Source organism: Bolinopsis microptera, chromosome 4, assembly GCF_026151205.1.
Source record: "Bolinopsis microptera isolate Bmic1 chromosome 4, MBARI_Bmic_1.0, whole genome shotgun sequence".
In the NCBI taxonomy this organism is placed as follows: domain Eukaryota; kingdom Metazoa; phylum Ctenophora; class Tentaculata; order Lobata; family Bolinopsidae; genus Bolinopsis; species Bolinopsis microptera.
The window spans coordinates 1,286,138-1,309,346 of record NC_087075.1 but is presented as its reverse complement, the minus strand read 5'-3'; the positions used below and the strand labels follow the sequence as shown (position 1 = coordinate 1,309,346).

Genomic DNA, 23,209 nt, shown 5'->3' with positions numbered 1-23,209 from the left:
AGGACTAGGGGATAGCTCACCGCTGGTAGGTTTACTAATAGCTTACGGTAGGACTAGAGGATAGCTCACCGCTGGTAGGTTTACTAATAGCTTACGGTAGGACTAGAGGATAGCTCACCGCTGGTAGGTTTACTAATAGCTTACGGTAGGACTAGAGGATAGCTCACCGCTGGTAGGTTTACTAATAGCTTACGGTAGGACTAGAGGATAGCTCATCGCTGGTAGGTTTACTAATAGCTGTATCGGATCGCGATGTAATGGTAAATGTATATGAAATGTAATGGTAATTCTGAATGTTTTTATGATAATGAAATCTCCGTAGCTCGGAACTTTTTAGTAAAGTCTTTATCAGCCCAGATAGGTCTCCAGAGGAAGGTGCCGAGCCGGAGCAGCTTGTTTCAGAACTCAAGAACCTGGTAACCTGGTAACCTAGTAACCTAGAAACCTGGTAACCTGGTAACCTGGTAACCTGGTAACCTGGTAACCAGAGGAAGGTGCCGAGCCGGAGCAGCTTGTTTCAGAACTCAAGAACCTGGTAACCTAGTAACCTGGTAACCTAGTAACCTGGTAACCTGGTAACTTAGTAACCTGGTAACCTGGTAACCTGGTAACCTAGTAACCTGGTAACCTAGTAACCTAGTAACCTGGTAACCTAGTAACCTGGTAACCTGGTAACCTGGTAACCTAGTAACCTGGTAACCTAGTAACCTGGTAACCTGGTAACCTGGTCTCCAGAGGAAGGTGCCGAGCCGGAACAGCAGTAGCAGCAGCAGCTTGTTTCAGAACGCAAGAAGAGATCGAACGACGAGCCAGACAAAAGATATTTCATCAAAGGAGGCAAATTGTGTAGTGTGAACAAATAACTAATCTTGAAAACTGTTTGTGAGAAACGTTTCTGTTACACACTACTGTACAATAGGAGTCAAGGCACTGAGGAGCGAGGAACCAGCCCGAGGTAAATACAAAAAGAACTACTGCTTATAACGCGTCATTTCAATCCCTCCTTAATTCTTTTTCTAAGATATTCATTTAACAAATTGCATCGTACAAAATTTCTTCCTGCCATTCTTTCAAAACATTTCACATCCATTCTTTCAAAACATTTTACCTCTATTCTTTCAAAACATTCCATTGTCAAATACTAAACATAGGCTAGGAAGTTCTCACCATTTCTGACATTTCTTTCTCCCTAGTGCTAGACTCCGTGCTCCATTTGTATATCCAGTGGCGTAACGAAAGGCCCCGCTGTGCGGGGGGGGGGGGGGGGGCGCCGTCTTAGGGGGGCGCCAACAGGGGGGAGGGGGGCGCCAACAGGCAACGTTACACCACTGTGTATATCGCCTATTCTTTAGAACTTTATACTTTATTATAATTCTCAAAACGAATATTGTAACCCAGATTATGCTAAACTCCATTTGTATATCGCATATTCTTTAGAAATTTATAATTTTATACTGTTCAATTCTCAAAAGGAATATTGTAACCCAGATTATGCTAAACTTTAAATGTGTAATCCAGAGTGTCGCCTACAACAAAGGACTCAGCTAGAGTTTACATTTAAACACTGCACAGTCTGCATCTGTTCGTTTATTTGTATAAAAGTTCAAAGCATTTTAAAGATAAGCTAAGTTTACTGCTGCATTACTGCAAGTTTTAATTGTTCATCCTCATAATGTTGTCTTGAGCGTATAATACGGCAATACTCGTATTGCATGATGTTATAGTCTACTCAGGCTAGTGAGTTGGTTGTTAGGGAGTCAGTTGTTAGGGAGTTAGTTGTTAGGGAGTTGGTTGTTAGGGAGTCAGTTGTTAGGGAGCTAGTTGTTAGGGAGTCAGTTGTTAGGGAGTTAGTTGTTAGGGAGTTAGTTGTTAGGGAGTCAGTTGTTAGGGAGTTAGTTGTTAGGGAGTCAGTTGTTAGGGAGTTAGTTGTTAGGGAGTCAGTTGTTAGGGAGTTAGTTGTTAGGGAGTTAGTTGTTAGGGAGTCAGTTGTTAGGGAGTTAGTTGTTAGGGAGCTAGTTTTTAGGGAGTCAGTTGTTAGGGAGTCAGTTGTTAGGGAGTTAGTTGTTAGGGAGTCAGTTGTTAGGGAGCTAGTTTTTAGGGAGTCAGTTGTTAGGGAGTCAGTTGTTAGGGAGTCAGTTGTTAAGGAGTTAGTTGTTAGGGAGTTGGTTGTTAGAGAGTCAGTTGTTAGGGAGCTAGTTTTTAGGGAGTCAGTTGTTAGGGAGTTAGTTGTTAGGGAGTCAGTTGTTAGGGAGTCAGTTGTTAAGGAGTTAGTTGTCAGGGAGTTGGTTGTTAGGGAGTCAGTTGTTAGGGAGTCAGTTGTTAGGGAGTTAGTTGTTAGGGAGTCAGTTGTTAGGCAGTTAGTTGTTAGGGAGTCAGTTGTTAGAGAGCTAGTTGTTAGCGAGTTAGTTGTTTGGGAGTTAGTCGTTAGGGAGTTAGTTGTTAGGGAGTCAGTTGTTAGGGAGCTAGTTGTTAGGGAGTCAGTTGTTAGGGAGTTAGTTGTTAAGGAGTCAGTTGTTAGGGAGTTAGTTGTTAGGGAGTTAGTTGTTAGGGAGTCAGTTGTTAGGGAGTTAGTTGTTAGGGAGTCAGTTGTTAGGGAGTTAGTTGTTAGGGAGTCAGTTGTTAGGGAGTCAGTTGTTAGGGAGTTAGTTGTTAGGGAGTCAGTTGTTAGGCAGTTAGTTGTTAGGGAGCTAGTTGTTAGGGAGTCAGTTGTTAGGGAGTTAGTTGTTAGGGAGTCAGTTGTTAGGGAGTTAGTTGTTAGGGAGTCAGTTGTTAGAGAGCTAGTTGTTAGGGAGTTAGTTGTTATGGAGTTAGTTGTTAGGGAGTCAGTTGTTAGGGAGCTAGTTGTTAGGGAGTCAGTTGTTAGGGAGTCAGTTGTTAGGGAGTTAGTTGTTAGCGAGTTAGTTGTTTGGGAGTTAGTCGTAAGGGAGTTAGTTGTTAGGGAGTCAGTTGTTAGGGAGCTAGTTGTTAGGGAGTCAGTTGTTAGGGAGTTAGTTGTTAAGGAGTCAGTTATTAGGGAGTTAGTTGTTAGGGAGTCAGTTGTTAGGGAGTCAGTTGTTAGGGAGTTAGGTGTTAGGGAGTCAGTTGTTAGGGAGTTAGTTGTTAGGGAGTTAGTTGTTAGGGAGTCAGTTGTTAGGGAGTCAGTTGTTAGGGAATTATTTGGTTATCATGTTGACTCGAAAACATCTTTATCTGAAAGTAAATGTCATCTGATTTCGACTTTTAGCAGCTGCTGTAAACTTGAATATCACGTGTGCTTTGATCTCTGTTGTTAAAAGGTAAATATAACACATTCCACAAATTATAGATTTGTAAGTCACGTGACACGTTTTAACATCATTTACATGAGTCACGTGATCAATTACCGCACACCAGTGAATCTGTTTTAGACAGTTCCCATAGTAACAGAATGTAATTCTATTTCTGTAGATAATAATGAAGTGACATCAGACGATTCCGTGATCACTGGTGCGCTAATTGATTACGTAACTTATAACACAGGCACCTACGCAGGTCACGTAGGTCACGTATCTGTGCAAGTGTCACGTGACTTACAAACCATTCCCGCACTATCTACAATTTCATAGTTTAAAAGTTAATTCTTGGTGATTCTGTGGAGCCCAATTGTTATTACCGAGTCTGAGAACCTAAGTTGAGGACAAAAGCCTCGTATACCTCCTGTATCCGCTTATACACAACTTGCCATGATGGTCCCTCCATGACCGGGAATAAATCGTGAAACATTTTCGTTAATTGCTTCATGTTAACATGCCTTCATTTGGTGATTGGTTAAAGTAAACCTTCTTCGTGGTAGTCATGATTTTATATCAGTAACTGTGTTGCACACCAACTGTAGAGTAACTGTGTTGCACCCCAACTGTAGAGTAACTGTGTAGAGTGTAACTGTGTTGCACCCCAACTGTAGAGTAACTGTGTAGAGTGTAACTGTGTTGCACCCCAACTGTAGAGTAACTGTGTAGAGTGTAACTGTGTTGCACACCAACTGTAGAGTAACTGTGTAGAGTGTAACTGTGTTGCACCCCAACTGTAGAGTAACTGTGTAGAGTGTAACTGTGTTGCACACCAACTGTAGAGTAACTGTGTAGAGTGTAACTGTGTTGCACCCCAACTGTAGAGTAACTGTGTAGAGTGTAACTCATGAGATAAACCGTTTACTACCCCAGGTTATTACTCTCAGTTGATAATAGAGGCTAGTCTATCTTACAGACTATAATAGAGACTGGTCTATTTTACAGACTGTAGCAGCCTGAACAAGAGGCCGTTACACATGGCAGGCTTCACTAGTTACTATCATGAGGTTCAGCTAGGGTAATTGCTACACAAGCTTAGTTACGTGTTCCAACTCACGTTAGTAGTGTAATTGTATACTTTACAATCATCCTCTCAACTCTTACATCTCTAAATACTTACATTACTTATATTGGTTACATTAAGTTGCATTATTCTACCAGCTTAAGCTAGACTGATTTGATGTGGTTCTCGAAATTTCGTTCATGCTTAATTTTAAGTAAGTTTCAACTTGTTATTTTTCGTAGATTTCATTCAGTTGCAACGAGTTTGAAGGTAAATATCACCCCTCCCTCTCGATATTAAAACTAGTCGATCTGTGCATGTGCTAGTTTGTACACGAGCTAGTATGAAGAGTATCATGGCTGCACTAGTGCACTAGATTAACCCAGCACTAGAGTAATACCCAGCACTAGAGTAATACTCAGCACTAGAGTAATACTCAGCACTAGAGTAACTGCGAGCATGTACTACCCGACATCCCAGCAGGCAGTTAGGAAAGGGCAGGTGCTTTATCTAACTAATTATTTACGTCGGACAAATGATTTTGAATTTGTTTAACCAGAACCAGATTAATTAAAGTGAGCGCTCCATCAAATAGCTATCTTTATAATGTGAATACAGTGCCCAATCAGTGTCCGGAGAAGATAAATAAGCCCAAAAAAAGAGATGACAGTCAGTTCACCTCTAATCCCTGAACCTGTTTGATCGGTTAATGTCTGGAGGAGGTGGGTTTGTGGGAAGCCTGGAAAGTTAGCACATTTTGAGCGCACTTAAATGTTGCTTTGCTTATCAGCCTGGCTAATCTGCCAGACATGACTAGAAGCTGGATAATTGCGTATAGTTATGTAATAGTAATATGTAATAGTAATATGTAATATGTAATATGTAATAGTAACACTCGGATCTCTTTCCCTTTCTCTGTTCGACAGCCTACGGAGTTAACAATTTAAACCTTTCTTGCCCATTTCTTTGTTTAACAGACTCACTATTTTGTGCGCTTTATTTTTAGTGATTAGTACTTTTAGCAGCTATTGAGTACGGAATATTATTTCTCTATTACTACTTCACTAATTACTATACCTCTTTATTACTACTTCACTACTTTAACACATTACCTAATTCTATATGTTATACTGCTATGTCTGGATAAGTAACAAAAGAACGGTAAAGTAATGAAATAACTTTACCGTTATTAACATTACCAGTTAACTACAATATTACCTATAACTATTGACATTACCAGTTAACTACAATATTAACTATAACTATTGACATTACCAGTTAACTACAATATTACCTATAACTATTGACATTACCAGTTAACTACAATATTACCTATAACTATTGACATTACCAGTTAACTACAATATTAACTATAACTATTGACATTACCAGTTAACTACAATATTAACTATAACTATTGACATTACCAGTTAACTACAATATTACCTATAACTATTGACATTACCAGTTAACTACAATATTACCTATAACTATTGACATTACCAGTTAACTACAATATTACCTATAACTATTGACTCTGATCAGTATACTTCCAGTTCCCTTCCTGGCAATGTGTTGATACCCTGTCAAGTGTCATACTACTACAGCTCTGTCATAGATCTCTTTTTAACTCCCACTTTTTAAAGTCATACTTTACTTCAAACACAAGGTTTACAAGGTTAACTCAAGGAAACCTTGCTCAGTCGTATATCACACTCGAATCTCTTAATTTCAAAATTTTCTCCGCCGATATAGCTAAATTACGAATAATTAAGTAATTATGTTGTAAGTCATTCTAACCACATGTAACAGCACTGCCGCTAACCACGACACTAGTATCTAGTAACACCAGACGTATCTTGTGTGTGGGGGTGTTGACATTTCCATTACAGCCGTCTGTTTTCTTTATCTGCAGAGGAGACCCCCGCGCTAATCTGTTTGTGTTGCGATCAATTATTTCTTCAGAGATAGATATAGTCATCCGATATTCATATGTGCAGCTCCTTTTTTTCATACTCATTGAGTGATTCTTGTGTTTACGATTAATATGATAGTTCCTGCTCTTACAACAGTCATATTCTAACTAAGAGATATACTACTACTTGCTACTCCTAGAGATATAAGGATATAGTCTGCAATATCTTATGGGTTACGGAAAGTTTCTGGGGTTTCTGTTCATTGTTGCTCCTGAGTCCTGCTTGGATGTTAAAAGAACAGTTCTTTCAAGAACAGTTATTAAGAACAGTATGGTGGCTCAGACCGTTTTAAAATTGATTTGATTAAAAAACCGATGTCAAATTGCTTTCTATTTTAATATTGAATCGAAAGTTCATAAGTGTTTACTTAAATCATGCAACTTAAGTAAAAATTGGTACTTAAGCCATTTTTAACACACCATAAACTGTTCTTGGAAGACACCCACTTGCACTACCCGTGATACTATAGCATAAAGCCACAGACCCTCCTGCAACTTGTGGAATTAACATTCGGTTTAGAGGGAGTAAAATTACAAATTAAATAAATGTGCAAAATCTAAAAATAAAGTTCGGACTCGGAATACTATATTACAGTCCGCCCTGACGAACGACGATTATGGCGTGAATCCACAGACCCTCCTAAAACTTGCTCACCCCCCTCCCCATACCAAAATCTTAACGGCTTCTCCCTTTTATTTCCTGAACCATTCTTCGTAGCTTTGCGTCTATCGTTATGATCGTACGATTTTTGATTGAAAGTTTATTTTTTATTATAATTGGAGGATTTCAATTACAATATCGATTGGGCGCAACTGTCGCATCTGATCAAGCAGTTTTTTTAACTGGTTTTGATTCGTCATCTTCCCATGGTAGCTAGATCTAGATTAAAAGGCCTCCAACAGTTCAGACCAACTTGGATCGATGGATCACGTGACATGAAATTGGCCATATAAGGAAGTCAGTCTTATTTCCCGTTATGGTTAGTATAGGATTTTAGAATATATGCTTCAGTTATTAATTGGGTTTGTAGGGCCGTTAGGGTTGGGGTCAGATTAGAGCGAGGGTTAGCCGTTAGATGTTAGAGTTTTGAAATTTGAATTGTCCCTCGTGTTTAAATAAGTCACGTGATCAGTGAAATTCGGGTGTAGATTGATTAATTATGATCATCTTGTTGATTACGTAATACTGATATGAATTTTTATTTTTACCCTTTATATTTACTAGCAAGAACCCGTCTAACCCTAAAGTGGTGTCAAGACTCAAGAGACTAAAATAATTATTACCTATTTAATTCGGGTTTTTGACACCACTTGGGGGTCCAAATTTTGGGCTCTAAAACTCCTATTTCTTGGCCAATTTTTTATTTTTTCATGCTGATTTGAAGGCCATTAAAGCATTTGACCCAATCAAAAAAGTTTCAGTTGTATATCTTTTACGGTTTTTGCGGAAAGTCGTGTTAAAGCTGATGCCGTGGTGTCAGTAAAATGGCACGGATAAATAAATATATATATATCGTCTCGCTTTATATATAGTAAGATGATAATATTATATAATATAAATATTTAGCTAAAGTAAGTAGTTTGAAAGGTGCTTGGTAAGGTGCAAGCTACACTCGACTGTCACATGACTTTTTAAACACGTTCTCTAGCTGGCCCTTAATGACTATTCGAAATCCTAGCCCTCTAATCTGATCCCAACCCTAACCCTAACCCGATCCTTAACAAAAGCATATGCTGAACCCTAACCCTAAAGAGAAATAGACCAACTTCCTTAAAAAGACATGGCGGGTTTGAGCCATGAACTTCCGATTCAATATTAAAATAGAAAACGATGGCGGGTTTGAGCCATGAAATTCCAATTCATTATCAAAATCGAAATTGATTTGAAATTGTTTTTTTTTTCAAATAAATTTTAAAACGGCATGGCGGGTTTCAGTCATGAAATTCCAATTCAATATCAAAATAGAAAACGATTTGACATCGGTTATTTTTTTTCAAATCAATTTTAAAACGATGGCGGGTTTGAGCCACCATAGAACAGTTCTTAAGAACGCCACTGAACACATACTATTTTAGACCCCCCCCCCCTATTTTAGACCCCCCCCCCCCCTATTTTAGACCCCCCCCCCCTTATACCGGCTAATTACTCCGGCTAATTACTCTGAGCCATGTATGTGGAAATGCAGCATGTAACGTTTTACTCATGACTCCTTCACAACGATTAGACATTGTCAAGGCTAATACAGTAATACGCTAGTACGCTGATACGCTAGTACATGATGCAGGACCGCAATGAGCCGCTCCAGAAGAGGCCCCTGATATACTCCAGCAATTATACATCACATATTTAGTAACCTACTCAGTTACATTAGTTACTCAGTTAACCGCCTGTTTTTGAATCTGAAACCACTTTGCCGCGACATAGTTAGTTCTCATACTATGTAAGGGAGAGGGAGTAGGAGGATCACCCCTTAACCCCTCCCTTACCCCCTCCCTTTCCCCTCCTTACCCCCTCCCTTACCCCTCTCTTACCCCATCCCTTACCCCTCCCTTACCCCTCCCTTACCCCCTTCTTACCCCCTCCCTTACCCCCTCCCTTACCCGTCCCTTACCCTCCCCCTTAATTCCCCCTTACTCCCCCTCCCCCCTTACCCTCTTACTCAGTCTTGGATAATGATATGTGAAGATCTCTGACATGGTTTCAGCTGTGATCAAGTTAGCCCTGTGGGTTTACATGTTCATTTAATACTAATACCCACATAGACACAGGCCAGATGAAACTCGATATAAGGAGGTAATCACCAACCACCTTATACAGTTATACAGTTATACAGTAATACAGTTACCACCTGTTTTGTTATAGATTATGGAACACGTCTCCCGCTTCATAGCCTATAGTTGCTAGATATACACACGGCTCCCACTTCATACAGTTTGTACAGTTTGTACACTTGTACAGTTTTGTTATAGTTAAGGGGGGTTCACCCTGATTTTTTGTGAAATTTGATTTGGAGATAGCAATCGACTATCAAATTGAACATGAGCGGATCAAATTGAATACCTTACGAGACATTTAAATGGTGCGAAAGTCGGCGGTTTTTCGGAAAAAAACACCATATTTTCGGACTACCAAAATTTAGGTCACCATCATTATGTTCCCCAAATTATATTTCACGTATTTTCCTTAATTATGACTTAATCGATTTACTATCAATTTATCAATATAGTAAGTTATAAACATGATTCATAAAACAATTAATGAACACTAGTACATAGCATTTGATCATGAATTGCTTTTAAAATGATTTTGGACACGTTCCATTAAAAATAAGGAAGCTCTGTCACTACTTTATTGGCCACAGCGGTGACATTTCGGGATTAGTGGAAGATAACAAACACTGTCGGTCTCCCGCATACCCTCTGGAGGATTATAAGTTAAGTTGAGGCTAACTTTCAAAGGCTCCGGAGAAATTGTTTACAGGAAGGAACAGCTGATCAGAAAAGATTATTGTATTAAATTTTCTCAGATATTGGGTTTAATTTTTATAAAATAAGGAGATGAAAAAAATCCCCAAATACCATGATTCAATTTGGGTACGAAATGTGGCGGTTTTCGGTAAAAATTCCCATATTTTCATTCCCAAATCATTTAGGTCACCGGAATTATGTCGAACATAAATGTGTCTCGTAAGGTAGTTAATAATATAATTAATGATTAATAATAATTATATGAGTATGACATCTAACTTAGCACTGCAAATCTTTCGCCGCGATTTTCGAAATTTTTGTCAAGATTTTACCTAATTTGGCTTGTCGCGGCGCCGCGATTTTTGGCCAAAATAATCGCGATTTTCTAACCAGAATCCACGTCTATTAACCCTAATTTTGATGTCGATATAAAATCGATCTGCGCTTCGGAACAACTTTGAACCCCTTTTATTATTAAGCTAATTTTAAAGGAGAAACTAAGCATCGCCTACCCATAACTATTATACTGTTATCTATCTCTTATTATAAACGAATACATTTTTATAACACAATGTTTCACCATAGCTCGAAAGTAACGAAAGTACGCTGCTTGACAAATGGCAATTCTCACATTCACAGCACTGTTCCTAATGTCCCTCTCCAGTATAGAGGCATTAACTTGTTACTCCTGTGAGAAGAAGACACTAGCTGAGAGCGGTGAACTACTCAACCAATCAGGCGGGAATTGTCTGGAAGTAACGCAACTTTGCACTTTACCCGGTGAAGTCTGTGTGCAAGGAAACTACGAGATTGTAGTAAGAAGTAAGAAGCATATATACGAGTACTCTAAATTGTGCGACGTGCCGTGCGAAGAGGCTGAGAGATGTAATGAGACCTTCTGCAATACTGATCTCTGTAACGACATGACACTGCAGCAAACCACTGATTACGTTTACGGACAAAAAGAGAGAGAAGAAGAAGAGAGAATAAGGCAGGAGGAGGAGGAGGAGAGAAAGAGGCAAGAAGAGGAGGAGGAAGAGAAACGGAGGAAGGAAGAGGAAGAAGAGGAGAGAAGGAAGCAAGAAGAGGAAGAGATAAGGAGGACGGAGGAGGAAGAAGAGGAAAGAAAGAGGCAAGAAGAGGAGGAAAGCAATGGGGATGGCAGTACGATTATTGAAGATGGGAGTGAAGATGGGAATGGAGAGGAGCGGGAGACTACACCAGACGGAGGAGAAGATAGGAAGGAGGATGAAACATACATCGTGGATGACAATGATCAAAACAGTGATCAGAATGAAGATGAATCTGGAGATGAAAAGGGAGGCGAAAATGGTGGTTTTTCAGTTATTTCGAACACCATGATGGTTCTGACAGCTTTAGTAGGATTGCTCATCAGATGGTGAGCTAGATTGAGAACTAGGATTGTAAAGAAATCCTTGTGAGGATATTTATAGAGAAAGTGCGAAAGTTTTTGAACTTTATACTTTTCATTTTGAACATGTTTGCGTCTTACTCAAGTTAGAATTTTAGCAATGTAGCAACAGATATAATTAGAATACAACTGCATGTATATGATTTTATTTTGTACGGAATTTTAAGTACAAAATTTATTGCAATTCCATTATACGTATTATACATTATACATGTTATACGTATTTATTGATATTCTATTTAAGAGTAACAAAAATCTTCTATTATGTTTGACCCGTTATTATTCAAGATGCATTATAGTGTTAATTATGTCTCTTTACTAATTGACAAGACGTGAAAATATTGAGAAAGGGGCTTGTCAAAACTGAAAACAAGTATATTTAAACAGGGGGGGGGGGGGGGGGCAAAAGTCAGTACCCATACGTTGGCCTTTATAGCTCAGTCACTGAGTGCCCAATTGAAATAATTCTTTCTGGTATGACTTACTACCATCACTGGAGGGGGTGGCACGTAAAAAGAGGGAGTGGCACTTAAAAAGAGGGAGTGGCACTTAAAAAGAGGGAGTGGCACTTAAAAAGAGGGAGTGGCACTTAAAAAGAGGGAGTGGCACTTAAAAAGAGGGAGTGGCACTTAAAAAGAGGGGGTGGCACTTCTAAAAAGAGGGAGTGGCACTTAAAAAGAGAGAGGGGCACTTAAAAAGAGGGGGTGGCACTTAAAAAGAGGGGGTGGCACTTAAAAAGAGGGAGTGGCACTTAAAAAGAGGGGGTGGCACTTAAAAAGAGGGAGTGGCACTTAAAAAGAGGGGGTGGTACTTAAAAAGAGGGGGTGGCACTTAAAAAGAGGGGGTGGCACTTAAAAAGAGGGAGTGGCACTTAAAAAGAGGGGGTGGCACTTAAAAAGAGGGGGTGGAACTTAAAAAGAGGGGGTGGCACTTAAAAAGAGAGAGGGGCACTTAAAAAGAGGGGGTGGCACTTAAAAAGAGGGGGTGGCACTTAAAAAGAGGGGGTGGCACTTAAAAAGAGGGAGTGGCACTTAAAAAGAGGGGGTGGCACTTAAAAAGAGGGAGTGGCACTTAAAAAGAGGGGGTGGTACTTAAAAAGAGGGGGTGGCACTTAAAAAGAGGGAGTGGTACTTAAAAAGAGGGGGTGGAACTTAAAAAGAGGGAGTGGCACTTCTAAAAAGAGGGAGTGGCACTTAAAAAGAGAGAGGGGCACTTAAAAAGAGGGGGTGGCACTTAAAAAGAGGGGGTGGCACTTAAAAAGAGGGGTGGCACTTTAAAAGAGGGAGTGGCACTTAAAAAGAGGGAGTGGCACTTAAAAAGAGGGGGTGGCACTTAAAAAGAGGGAGTGGCACTTAAAAAGAGGGAGTGGCACTAAAAAAGAGGGAGTGGTACTTAAAAAGAGGGAGTGGCACTTCTAAAAAGAGGGGGTGGCACTCACTTGATATCTGCGTAGCTAATTCTCTTGCTAATCCACTGACTCAGATTGATGGTGAAAACCACGTTATGTGTAGTCAGGATACACTAGAGGGGTTATATGTGTTATCTTCTGGTTCTACCCTTAAAATACCCAGCTTCACCAACACAGCCTTGTTGGGAGGTTGCGCTGGAAACTAATTTATTAATTAAGACATTAACAGTAAAATTACTGTTGTTTAATGCGCGTACTCAGTATAATTATTAATCTTTCCGATAATAAACATTTGAATTGAAAACATTAATGAAGTTAAAAAAGCATAACCAAATTAAAGGTGTTTTGAACATGAATCGGGTAATAAAGGGTAACTGAAAAAGGGTAACTGACCTGGAAGGGGTAATCAGCGAGCCAGGTTTGGATATTTCCCTCCGTTTGTATGTATTTCTTGTGAGAGCCGCTCTCTGAGTAGGGATCACTCTGAGGGTAGGAGGCATATTAATCAGTTAATAATAAGTTAGTGTTGTGTAAAGGGTAACTTTACAAAAGTGCAAATAATCGGAGACACACAGCACTAGATAGTGATAACTATTGTGTACGTAAGTAGGCCAGTTGGTAATCTAGCTAGGACCACTTGGGGCACACCTGGGGCACAAAATTGCAATTCCTGGGGCACACCTTGGGCACAAAATTGAAATTCCTGGGCACAGTTGAGGCAAAAAGTTACTTGGAGCACTAACATCCTTACAATTGAAAAGTACAAATACTAGTCCAGAAGGTGAGAGATAGTATAACTATAATGTCAATACTAGAGTGGAGTTGAGTGTACTACTAGAGTACAAGTGATTAACATTTAACAAGAACCTGAACGTTCAGGTCCCCAAGTAAAGATTCCAGGAGTCCACACTTCAGCTCAGTTTTCTCCACATTAAGCAAAGAGTAGTGCATCATGTTGTGGAGTGTGGATACTATCATAGCCTGGAGCTGGGGTAACCTGGAATACATCAGCTTGTTAGGGTGGATACTATCATAGCCTGGAGCTGGGGTAACCTGGAATACATCAGCTTGTTAGAGTGGATACTATCATAGCCTGGAGCTGGGGTAACCTGGAATACATCAGCTTGTTTGAGTGGATACTATCATAGCCTGGAGCTGGGGTAACCTGGAATACATCAGCTTGTTAGGGTGGATACTATCATAGCCTTGAGCTGGGGTAACCTGGAATACATCAGCTTGTTAGGGTGGATACTATCATAGCCTGGAGCTGGGGTAACCTGGAATACATCAGCTTGTTAGAGTGGATACTATCATAGCCTGGAGCTGGGGTAACCTGGAATACATCAGCTTGTTAGAGTGGATACTATCATAGCCTGGAGCTGGGGTAACCTGGAATACATCAGCTTGTTAGGGTGGATACTATCATAGCCTGGAGCTGGGGTAACCTGGAATACATCAGCTTGTTAGAGTGGATACTATCATAGCCTGGAGCTGGGGTAACCTGGAATACATCAGCTTGTTAGAGTGGATACTATCATAGCCTGGAGCTGGGGTAACCTGGAATACATCAGCTTGTTAGGGTGGATACTATCATAGCCTGGAGCTGGGGTAACCTGGAATACATCAGCTTGTTAGGGTGGATACTATCATAGCCTGGAGCTGGGGTAACCTGGAATACATCAGCTTGTTAGGGTGGATACCATCATAGCCTGGAGCTGGGGTAACCTGGAATACATCAGCTTGTTAGGGTGGATACTATCATAGCCTGGAGCTGGGGTAACCTGGAATACATCAGCTTGTTAGGGTGGATACTATCATAGCCTGGAGCTGGGGTAACCTGGAATACGGCAACCGATTAATTTTTAACTGTAAATGAACACAGTACTGTCTACATGAAGACAAATGAGACGAAACGTTGTATGATATTTAGTCAGGGTTTAGTCTAACTAGACTACAAACTCTGTAAATGTATTTAATTATAATTTTAAAATTCAAATAAATTAAATTAAAAACTATAGTTGATGTTTTGGGACAAAATGAGAGTCTCCACTCAGTTTTTTAAACAAATAGTAGTAAAATCCCGATAACGAGGAGTACGAACCATTCAAGAAGTTTAGCGGATAGAATAACAGGCTGTATCAACGGAACTACTTCCCCACCAATACCGTGGATGTGTGTAATCTTTGGTGCTGGAAAAACTACAAGGTAAGCTTTAGTAAAAAGCAGGACGTTTTTTGTAAAGCAGGATCAAGTAAAACAGGATCAAGTAAAACAGGATCAAGTAAAACATGATCAAGTAAAACAGGATCAAGTAAAGCAGGATCAAGTAAAACAGGATCAAGTAAAGCAGGATCAAGTAAAACAGGATCAAGTAAAACAGGATCAAGTAAAACAGGATCAAGTAAAACAGGATCAAGTAAAACAGGATCAAGTAAAACAGGATCAAGTAAAACAGGATCAAGTAAAACAGGATCAAGTAAAGTAGGATTTCTTGATCAGGAGTGTTATTGCTTATTGTTAAATGCTAATCTCTTCCATTGTGCCTGTATTTGTTGCCTCTACCATGCGTTTTATGAAGCGTTAAAACATTTCTGATCTTTTCCCGACTCAGTAAGGTTAAGATGCTAACATTGCACTCATGAATTAAAGCAGATGAAAAACCAATCAGGATTAGTAATTATTACATAATATATACTTTAAAATTAGTATATAATATATACTTAATAAATTAGTACATATAATATATACTTAATTAGTATATAATATATACTTAATTAGTATATAATATATACTTAATTAATTAGTATATAATACATACTTAATTAATTAGTATATAATGTATACTTAATTAATTAGTATATAATATATACTTCATTAACTAGTATAATATAATATATACTTAATTAGTTAGTATATAATATATACTAAGTTAGTATATAATATATACTAAATTAGTATATTATGTATATTTAAATAGTGTGTGTAACACAAATAAATAAAACTAACGATCTTTCTCGTCCATACGAGGTTCCACAGTAATGTCCAGGATATGAGGGAAGCAGGCAGTGGTGACGTGCTTAGCAGTAGCTAGAGAGTCAGCGTTAGTCAGCACTGATAACAGATCGTCCTCAGATAGGAAGTGGAGACGTGGTACTTTCTCTGGGGAGACAATGTTTAGTGAGATTAGGGTGGTTTCGAGATGATATTAAGGATCTCATATAACATAAATTCTTTTTCTAAAAGACGAACGACCTTTATTGTTGAAGATCAAGGTAAGCCAGTACTACGAACAGTCACCAACATGAAGCCTGAAGTTACCTCTAGCACTGAGCACGACCAGCCCCAGCTGCCTTATCAGCCCCTCCTGATGTCTCTGCAGGGTCTCCAGTCCCATCACTAACCAGCCCCTCCCCTCACTAACCAGCCCCTCCCCTCACTAGTTACCTCTAGCACTGAGCACGACCAGCCCCAGCTGCCTTATCAGCCCCTCCTGATGTCTCTGCAGGGTCTCCAGTCCCATCACTAACCAGCCCCTCCCCTCACTAACCAGCCCCTCCCCTCACTAGTTACCTCTAGCACTGAGCACGACCAGCCCCAGCTGCCTTATCAGCCCCTCCTGATGTCTCTGCAGGGTCTCCAGTCCCATCACTAACCAGCCCCTCCCCTCACTAACCAGCCCCTCCCCTCACTAGTTACCTCTAGCACTGAGCACGACCAGCCCCAGCTGCTTCATCAGCCCCTCCTGATGTCTCTGCAGGGTCTCCAGTCCCATCACTAACCAGCCCCTCCCCTCACTAACCAGCCCCTCCCCTCACTAGTTACCTCTAGCACTGAGCACGACCAGCCCCAGCTGCTTCACCAGCCCCTCCTGATGTCTCTGCAGGGTCTCCAGTCCCATCACTAACCAGCCCCTCCCCTCACTAACCAGCCCCTCCCCTCACTAGTTACCTCTAGCACTGAGCACGACCAGCCCCAGCTGCCTTATCAGCCCCTCCTGATGTCTCTGCAGGGTCTCCAGTCCCCTCACTAACCAGCCCCTCCCCTCACTAACCAGCCCCTCCCCTCACTAGTTACCTCTAGCACTGAGCACGACCAGCCCCAGCTGCTTCATCAGCCCCTCCTGATGTCTCTGCAGGGTCTCCAGTCCCATCACTAACCAGCCCCTCCCCTCACTAACCAGCCCCTCCCCTCACTAGTTACCTCTAGCACTGAGCACGACCAGCCCCAGCTGCTTCACCAGCCCCTCCTGATGTCTCTGCAGGGTCTCCAGTCCCATCACTAACCAGCCCCTCCCCTCACTAACCAGCCCCTCCCCTCACTAACCAGCCCCTCCCCTCACTAGTTACCTCTAGCACTGAGCACGACCAGCCCCAGCTGCTTCATCAGCCCCTCCTGATGTCTCTGCAGGGTCTCCAGTCCCCTCACTAACCAGCCCCTCCCCTCACTAACCAGCCCCTCCCCTCACTAGTTACCTCTAGCACTGAGCACGACCAGCCCCAGCTGCCTTATCAGCCCCTCCTGATGTCTCTGCAGGGTCTCCAGTCCCATCACTAACCAGCCCCTCCCCTCACTAACCAGCCCCTCCCCTCACTAGTTACCTCTAGCACTGAGCACGACCAGCCCCAGCTGCTTCATCAGCCCCTCCTGATGTCTCTGCAGGGTCTCCAGTCCCATCACTAACCAGCCCCTCCCCTCACTAACCAGCCCCTCCCCTCACTAGTTACCTCTAGCACTGAGCACGACCAGCCCCAGCTGCCTTATCAGCCCCTCCTGATGTCTCTGCAGGGTCTCCAGTCCCATCACTAACCAGCCCCTCCCCTCACTAACCAGCCCCTCCCCTCACTAGTTACCTCTAGCACTGAGCACGACCAGCCCCAGCTGCCTTATCAGCCCCTCCTGATGTCTCTGCAGGGTCTCCAGTCCCATCACTAACCAGCCCCTCCCCTCACTAACCAGCCCCTCCCCTCACTAGTTACCTCTAGCACTGAGCACGACCAGCCCCAGCTGCCTTATCAGCCCCTCCTGATGTCTCTGCAGGGTCTCCAGTCCCCTCACTAACCAGCCCCTCCCCTCACTAACCAGCCCCTCCCCTCACTAGTTACCTCTAGCACTGAGCACGACCAGCCCCAGCTGCTTCACCAGCCCCTCCTGATGTCTCTGCAGGGTCTCCAGTCCCCTCACTAACCAGCCCCTCCCCTCACTAACCAGCCCCTCCCCTCACTAGTTACCTCTAGCACTGAGCACGACCAGCCCCAGCTGCTTCATCAGCCCCTCCTGATGTCTCTGCAGGGTCTCCAGTCCCATCACTAACCAGCCCCTCCCCTCACTAACCAGCCCCTCCCCTCACTAGTTACCTCTAGCACTGAGCACGACCAGCCCCAGCTGCTTCATCAGCCCCTCCTGATGTCTCTGCAGGGTCTCCAGTCCCATCACTAACCAGCCCCTCCCCTCACTAACCAGCCCCTCCCCTCACTAGTTACCTCTAGCACTGAGCACGACCAGCCCCAGCTGCTTCATCAGCCCCTCCTGATGTCTCTGCAGGGTCTCCAGTCCCCTCACTAACCAGCCCCTCCCCTCACTAACCAGCCCCTCCCCTCACTAGTTACCTCTAGCACTGAGCACGACCAGCCCCAGCTGCTTCATCAGCCCCTCCTGATGTCTCTGCAGGGTCTCCAGTCCCATCACTAACCAGCCCCTCCCCTCACTAACCAGCCCCTCCCCTCACTAGTTACCTCTAGCACTGAGCACGACCAGCCCCAGCTGCTTCATCAGCCCCTCCTGATGTCTCTGCAGGGTCTCCAGTCCCATCACTAACCAGCCCCTCCCCTCACTAACCAGCCCCTCCCCTCACTAACCTCTAGCACTGAGCACGACCAGCCCTAGCTGCTTCATCAGCCCCTCCTGGTGTCTCTGCAGGGTCTCCAGCCTCAAGATCAGCTTGTCTCCCTGTAGTTCCCGCACGTTACTCAGACTCTTCTTACCGAATAACGACATCACTAGCGGGTCCTCCCATGTCACTATCAGTAGTTGCTGGGCAGGGGGTTTTCATTCATTATTCAAGTCATGGGATGAACATTCAGGTGTATATAACAGTAAAGAATTGAAAGTAAGAACTGTAGCAGAGATATCTGCCTTAAAACAGATACCACCACGTCGTATCAGTTCTATTGCAATTAGTTACCAAACTACAAATTAGTCAACATTACCAAACTTAAAAACGCGATTGTTTGAGTAACGGATATCTTGACAGAATCTGATTTCTGCAATTCATTAGTTTTATGGTACAATCATACGATATCAAGGTACCAATCATTCAGTGCAGCTGCTGCTTAAAAATAGACACATGGTTAATAGATCAGTGGAGGCTTGAGCAGAACCTGGACAGATCTTAAATGGACTGAGGGACATCAATTTTAAGGATTTTGAATAATTCCATGATACCTGTGCAGATTCTCCATGCTTATAATTTTCTGCTCATTTAACACCGGTTTGGTATGTTGAAGCAATAGTTATAATTGACAGCAAGGCAGTTCTTGCTAGCTATAGAAATAAAGAGATGTAAACTTTATACTATATTTGAATTGATTATAATAATATTCGCTAGCAGATATAGCAGAAAGATTTGGCATGTTATCAGAAATTTCAATTATGCGATTCGTCCAAAATTCTAAACTAATTTAATGACGTCATTATCGTTAATTAGCAATCCACCAATAACTTTAAATAAATCCACCAATAACTTTAAATGATATTATGTGATATCATTTATGACGTCTTCGTACCAAAAAGCACGAACCTAAGATATTCATTATTGAAGAACACTCTCCGTATAACTACTACAACTGTAGAGAAGGTGCTGTTAATTACAATTTAGGGTCAAGTGTCCCCAGTTTCTATAATTTGTTGTATAAATAAAAAGAAGTTATCTCACCCTAAAGTCTCTGTCGGCCTCCAGTAACACGTGTATATCCTCCTCGTCCAGTGCTTCTGTCTTGCCTTCCACGTGGGCATCAGTCAGGTACAGCCACTGTAAACAATACAAGGTATACAGGGAGTACAGCCACTGTAAACAATACAAGGTATACAGGGAGTACAGCCACTGTAAACAATACAAGGTATACAGGGAGTACAGTCACTGTAAACAATACAAGGTATACAGGGAGTACAGTCACTGTAAACAATACAAGGTATACAGGGAGTACAGCCACTGTAAACAATACAAGGTATACAGGGAGTACAGCCACTGTAAACAATACAAGGTATACAGGGAGTACAGTCACTGTAAACAATACAAGGTATACAGGGAGTACAGCCACTGTAAACAATACAAGGTATACAGGGAGTACAGCCACTGTAAACAATACAAGGTATACATGGAGTACAGTCACTGTAAACAATACAAGGTATACATGGAGTACAGCCACTGTAAACAATACAAGGTATACAGGGAGTACAGTCACTGTAAACAATACAAGGTATACAGGGAGTACAGCCACTGTAAACAATACAAGGTATACATGGAGTACAGCCACTGTAAACAATACAAGGTATACAGGGAGTACAGCCACTGTAAACAATACAAGGTATACAGGGAGTACAGCCACTGTAAACAATACAAGGTATACAGGGAGTACAGCCACTGTAAACAATACAAGGTATACAGGGAGTACAGCCACTGTAAACAATACAAGGTATACAGGGAGTACAGCCACTGTAAACAATACAAGGTATACAGGGAGTACAGTCACTGTAAACAATACAAGGTATACAGGGAGTACAGCCACTGTAAACAATACAAGGTATACAGGGAGTACAGCCACTGTAAACAATACAAGGTATACAGGGAGTACAGCCACTGTAAACAATACAAGGTATACAGGGAGTACAGCCACTGTAAATAATACAAGGTATACAAGGAGTACAGCCACTGTAAACAATACAAGGTATACATGGAGTACAGCCACTGTAAACAATACAAGGTATACAGGGAGTACAGCCACTGTAAACAATACAAGGTATACAGGGAGTACAGTCACTGTAAACAATACAAGGTATACAGGGAGTACAGTCACTGTAAACAATACAAGGTATACAGGGAGTACAGCCACTGTAAACAATACAAGGTATACAGGGAGTACAGCCACTGTAAACAATACAAGGTATACAGGGAGTCCAGCCACTGTAAACAATACAAGGTTTACAGGGAGTACAGCCACTGTAAACAATACAAGGTATACAGGGAGTACAGCCACTGTAAACAATACAAGGTATACAGGGAGTACAGCCACTGTAAACAATACAAGGTATACAGGGAGTACAGCCACTGTAAACAATACAAGGTATACAGGGAGTACAGCCACTGTAAACAGTACAAGGTATACAGGGAGTACAGCCACTGTAAATAATACAAGGTATACAGGGAGTACAGCCACTGTAAACAATACAAGGTATACAGGGAGTCCAGCCACTGTAAACAATACAAGGTTTACAGGGAGTACAGCCACTGTAAACAATACAAGGTATACAGGGAGTACAGCCACTGTAAACAATACAAGGTATACAGGGAGTACAGCCACTGTAAACAATACAAGGTATACAGGGAGTACAGCCACTGTAAACAATACAAGGTATACAGGGAGTACAGCCACTGTAAACAATACAAGGTATACAGGGAGTACAGCCACTGTAAAAGTAAAAGTAACATAGTGATAGGGGTGCCCACCCCTAATAGTGACTAACGTTGGTATGTGACTAATAGTAACTAACGTTGGTATGTGACTAATAGTGACTAACGTTGGTATGTGACTAATAGTGACTAACGTTGGTATGTTACTAATAGTAACTAACGTTCGTATGTGACTAATAGTAACTAACGTTGGTATGTGACTAATAGTGACTAACGTTGGTATGTGACTAATAGTGACTAACGTTGGTATGCGACTAATAGTAACTAACGTTGGTATGTGACTAATAGTGACTAACGTTGGTATGGGACTAATAGTGACTAACGTTAGTATGTGACTAATAGTGACTAACGTTGGTATGTGACTAATAGTAACTAACGTTGGTATGTGATTAATAGTGACTAACGTTGGTATGTGACTAATAGTGACTAACGTTAGTATGTGACTAATAGTGACTAACGTTGGTATGTGACTGATAGTAACTAACGTTGGTATGTGACTAATAGTGACTAACGTTGGTATGTGACTAATAGTGACTAACGTTGGTATGTGACTAATAGTGACTAACGTTGGTATGTGACTAATAGTGACTAACGTTGGTATGTGACTAATAGTGACTAACGTTGGTATGTGACTAATAGTGACTAACGTTGGTATGTGACTAATAGTGACTAACGTTGGTATGTGACTAATAGTAACTAACGTTGGTATGTGATTAATAGTGACTAACGTTGGTATGTGACTAATAGTGACTAACGTTAGTATGTGACTAATAGTGACTAACGTTGGTATGTGACTGATAGTAACTAACGTTGGTATGTGACTAATAGTGACTAACGTTGGTATGTGACTAATAGTGACTAACGTTGGTATGTGACTAATAGTGACTAACGTTGGTATGTGACTAATAGTGACTAACGTTGGTATGTGACTAATAGTGACTAACGTTGGTATGTGACTAATAGTGACTAACGTTGGTATGTGACTAATAGTGACTAACGTTGGTATGTTACTAATAGTAACTAACGTTGGTATGTGACTAATAGTGACTAACGTTGGTATGTGACTAATAGTGACTAACGTTGGTATGTGACTAATAGTGACTAACGTTGGTATGTGACTAATAGTGACTAACGTTGGTATGTGACTAATAGTGACTAACGTTGGTATGTGACTAATTGTAACTAACGTTGGTATGTGACTAATAGTGACTAACGTTGGTATGTGACTAATAGTGACTAACGTTGGTATGTGACTAATAGTGACTAACGTTGGTATGTGACTAATAGTGACTAACGTTGGTATGTGACTAATAGTGACTAACGTTGGTATGTGACTAATAGTGACTAACGTTGGTATGTTACTAATAGTAACTAACGTTCGTATGTGACTAATAGTAACTAACGTTGGTATGTGACTAATAGTGACTAACGTTGGTATGTGACTAATAGTGACTAACGTTGGTATGTGACTAATAGTGACTAACGTTGGTATGCGACTAATAGTAACTAACGTTGGTATGTGACTAATAGTGACTAACGTTGGTATGCGACTAATAGTGACTAACGTTGGTATGTGACTAATAGTGACTAACGTTGGTATGTGACTAATAGTAACTAACGTTGGTATGTGATTAATAGTGACTAACGTTGGTATGTGACTGATAGTGACTAACGTTAGTATGTGACTAATAGTGACTAACGTTGGTATGTGACTGATAGTGACTAACGTTGGTATGTGACTAATAGTGACTAACGTTGGTATGTGACTAATAGTGACTAACGTTGGTATGTGACTAATAGTGACTAACGTTGGTATGTGACTAATAGTGACTAACGTTGGTATGTGACTAATAGTGACTAACGTTGGTATGTGACTAATAGTGACTAACGTTGGTATGTGACTAATAGTGACTAACGTTGGTATGTGAC

The 23,209-nt window shown here is 41.4% G+C and overlaps 3 protein-coding genes across 3 annotated transcripts in view; all 3 read right to left on the bottom strand.

Moving 5' to 3' along the window:
• Positions 1–16,337, bottom strand: part of LOC134813879 (dynein axonemal heavy chain 14-like) — a 54,300-nt gene extending 37,963 nt beyond the window's left edge. The window contains exons 1-6 of the mRNA XM_063821773.1: positions 16,291–16,337; positions 15,601–15,753; positions 14,696–14,783; positions 13,462–13,591; positions 12,988–13,077; positions 12,625–12,707 (exon numbers count right to left, since the gene is read on the bottom strand). Coding sequence (XP_063677843.1) covers positions 12,625–12,707; positions 12,988–13,077; positions 13,462–13,591; positions 14,696–14,783; positions 15,601–15,753; positions 16,291–16,327 — 581 coding nt within the window. The 5' untranslated portion in view covers positions 16,328–16,337. The remainder of the gene's footprint in view (positions 1–12,624; positions 12,708–12,987; positions 13,078–13,461; positions 13,592–14,695; positions 14,784–15,600; positions 15,754–16,290) is intronic.
• Positions 1,730–3,717, bottom strand: LOC134814299 (serine-rich adhesin for platelets-like). The gene is made up of 2 exons (XM_063822396.1): positions 3,632–3,717; positions 1,730–2,957 (listed from the first exon to the last, which is right to left on the bottom strand). Exons 1-2 carry the CDS (start codon positions 3,715–3,717, stop codon positions 1,730–1,732), a joined length of 1,314 nt encoding a protein of 437 aa, XP_063678466.1.
• Positions 16,338–18,444: 2,107 nt separating the features above from the next.
• LOC134814336 (dynein heavy chain domain-containing protein 1-like) overlaps positions 18,445–23,209 on the bottom strand; it is a 41,277-nt gene continuing 36,512 nt past the window's right edge. Inside the window, exons 28-29 of the mRNA XM_063822430.1 lie at positions 19,526–19,621; positions 18,445–18,624 (exon numbers count right to left, since the gene is read on the bottom strand). Of these exons, the coding sequence (XP_063678500.1) occupies positions 18,445–18,624; positions 19,526–19,621 (276 nt within the window). The remainder of the gene's footprint in view (positions 18,625–19,525; positions 19,622–23,209) is intronic.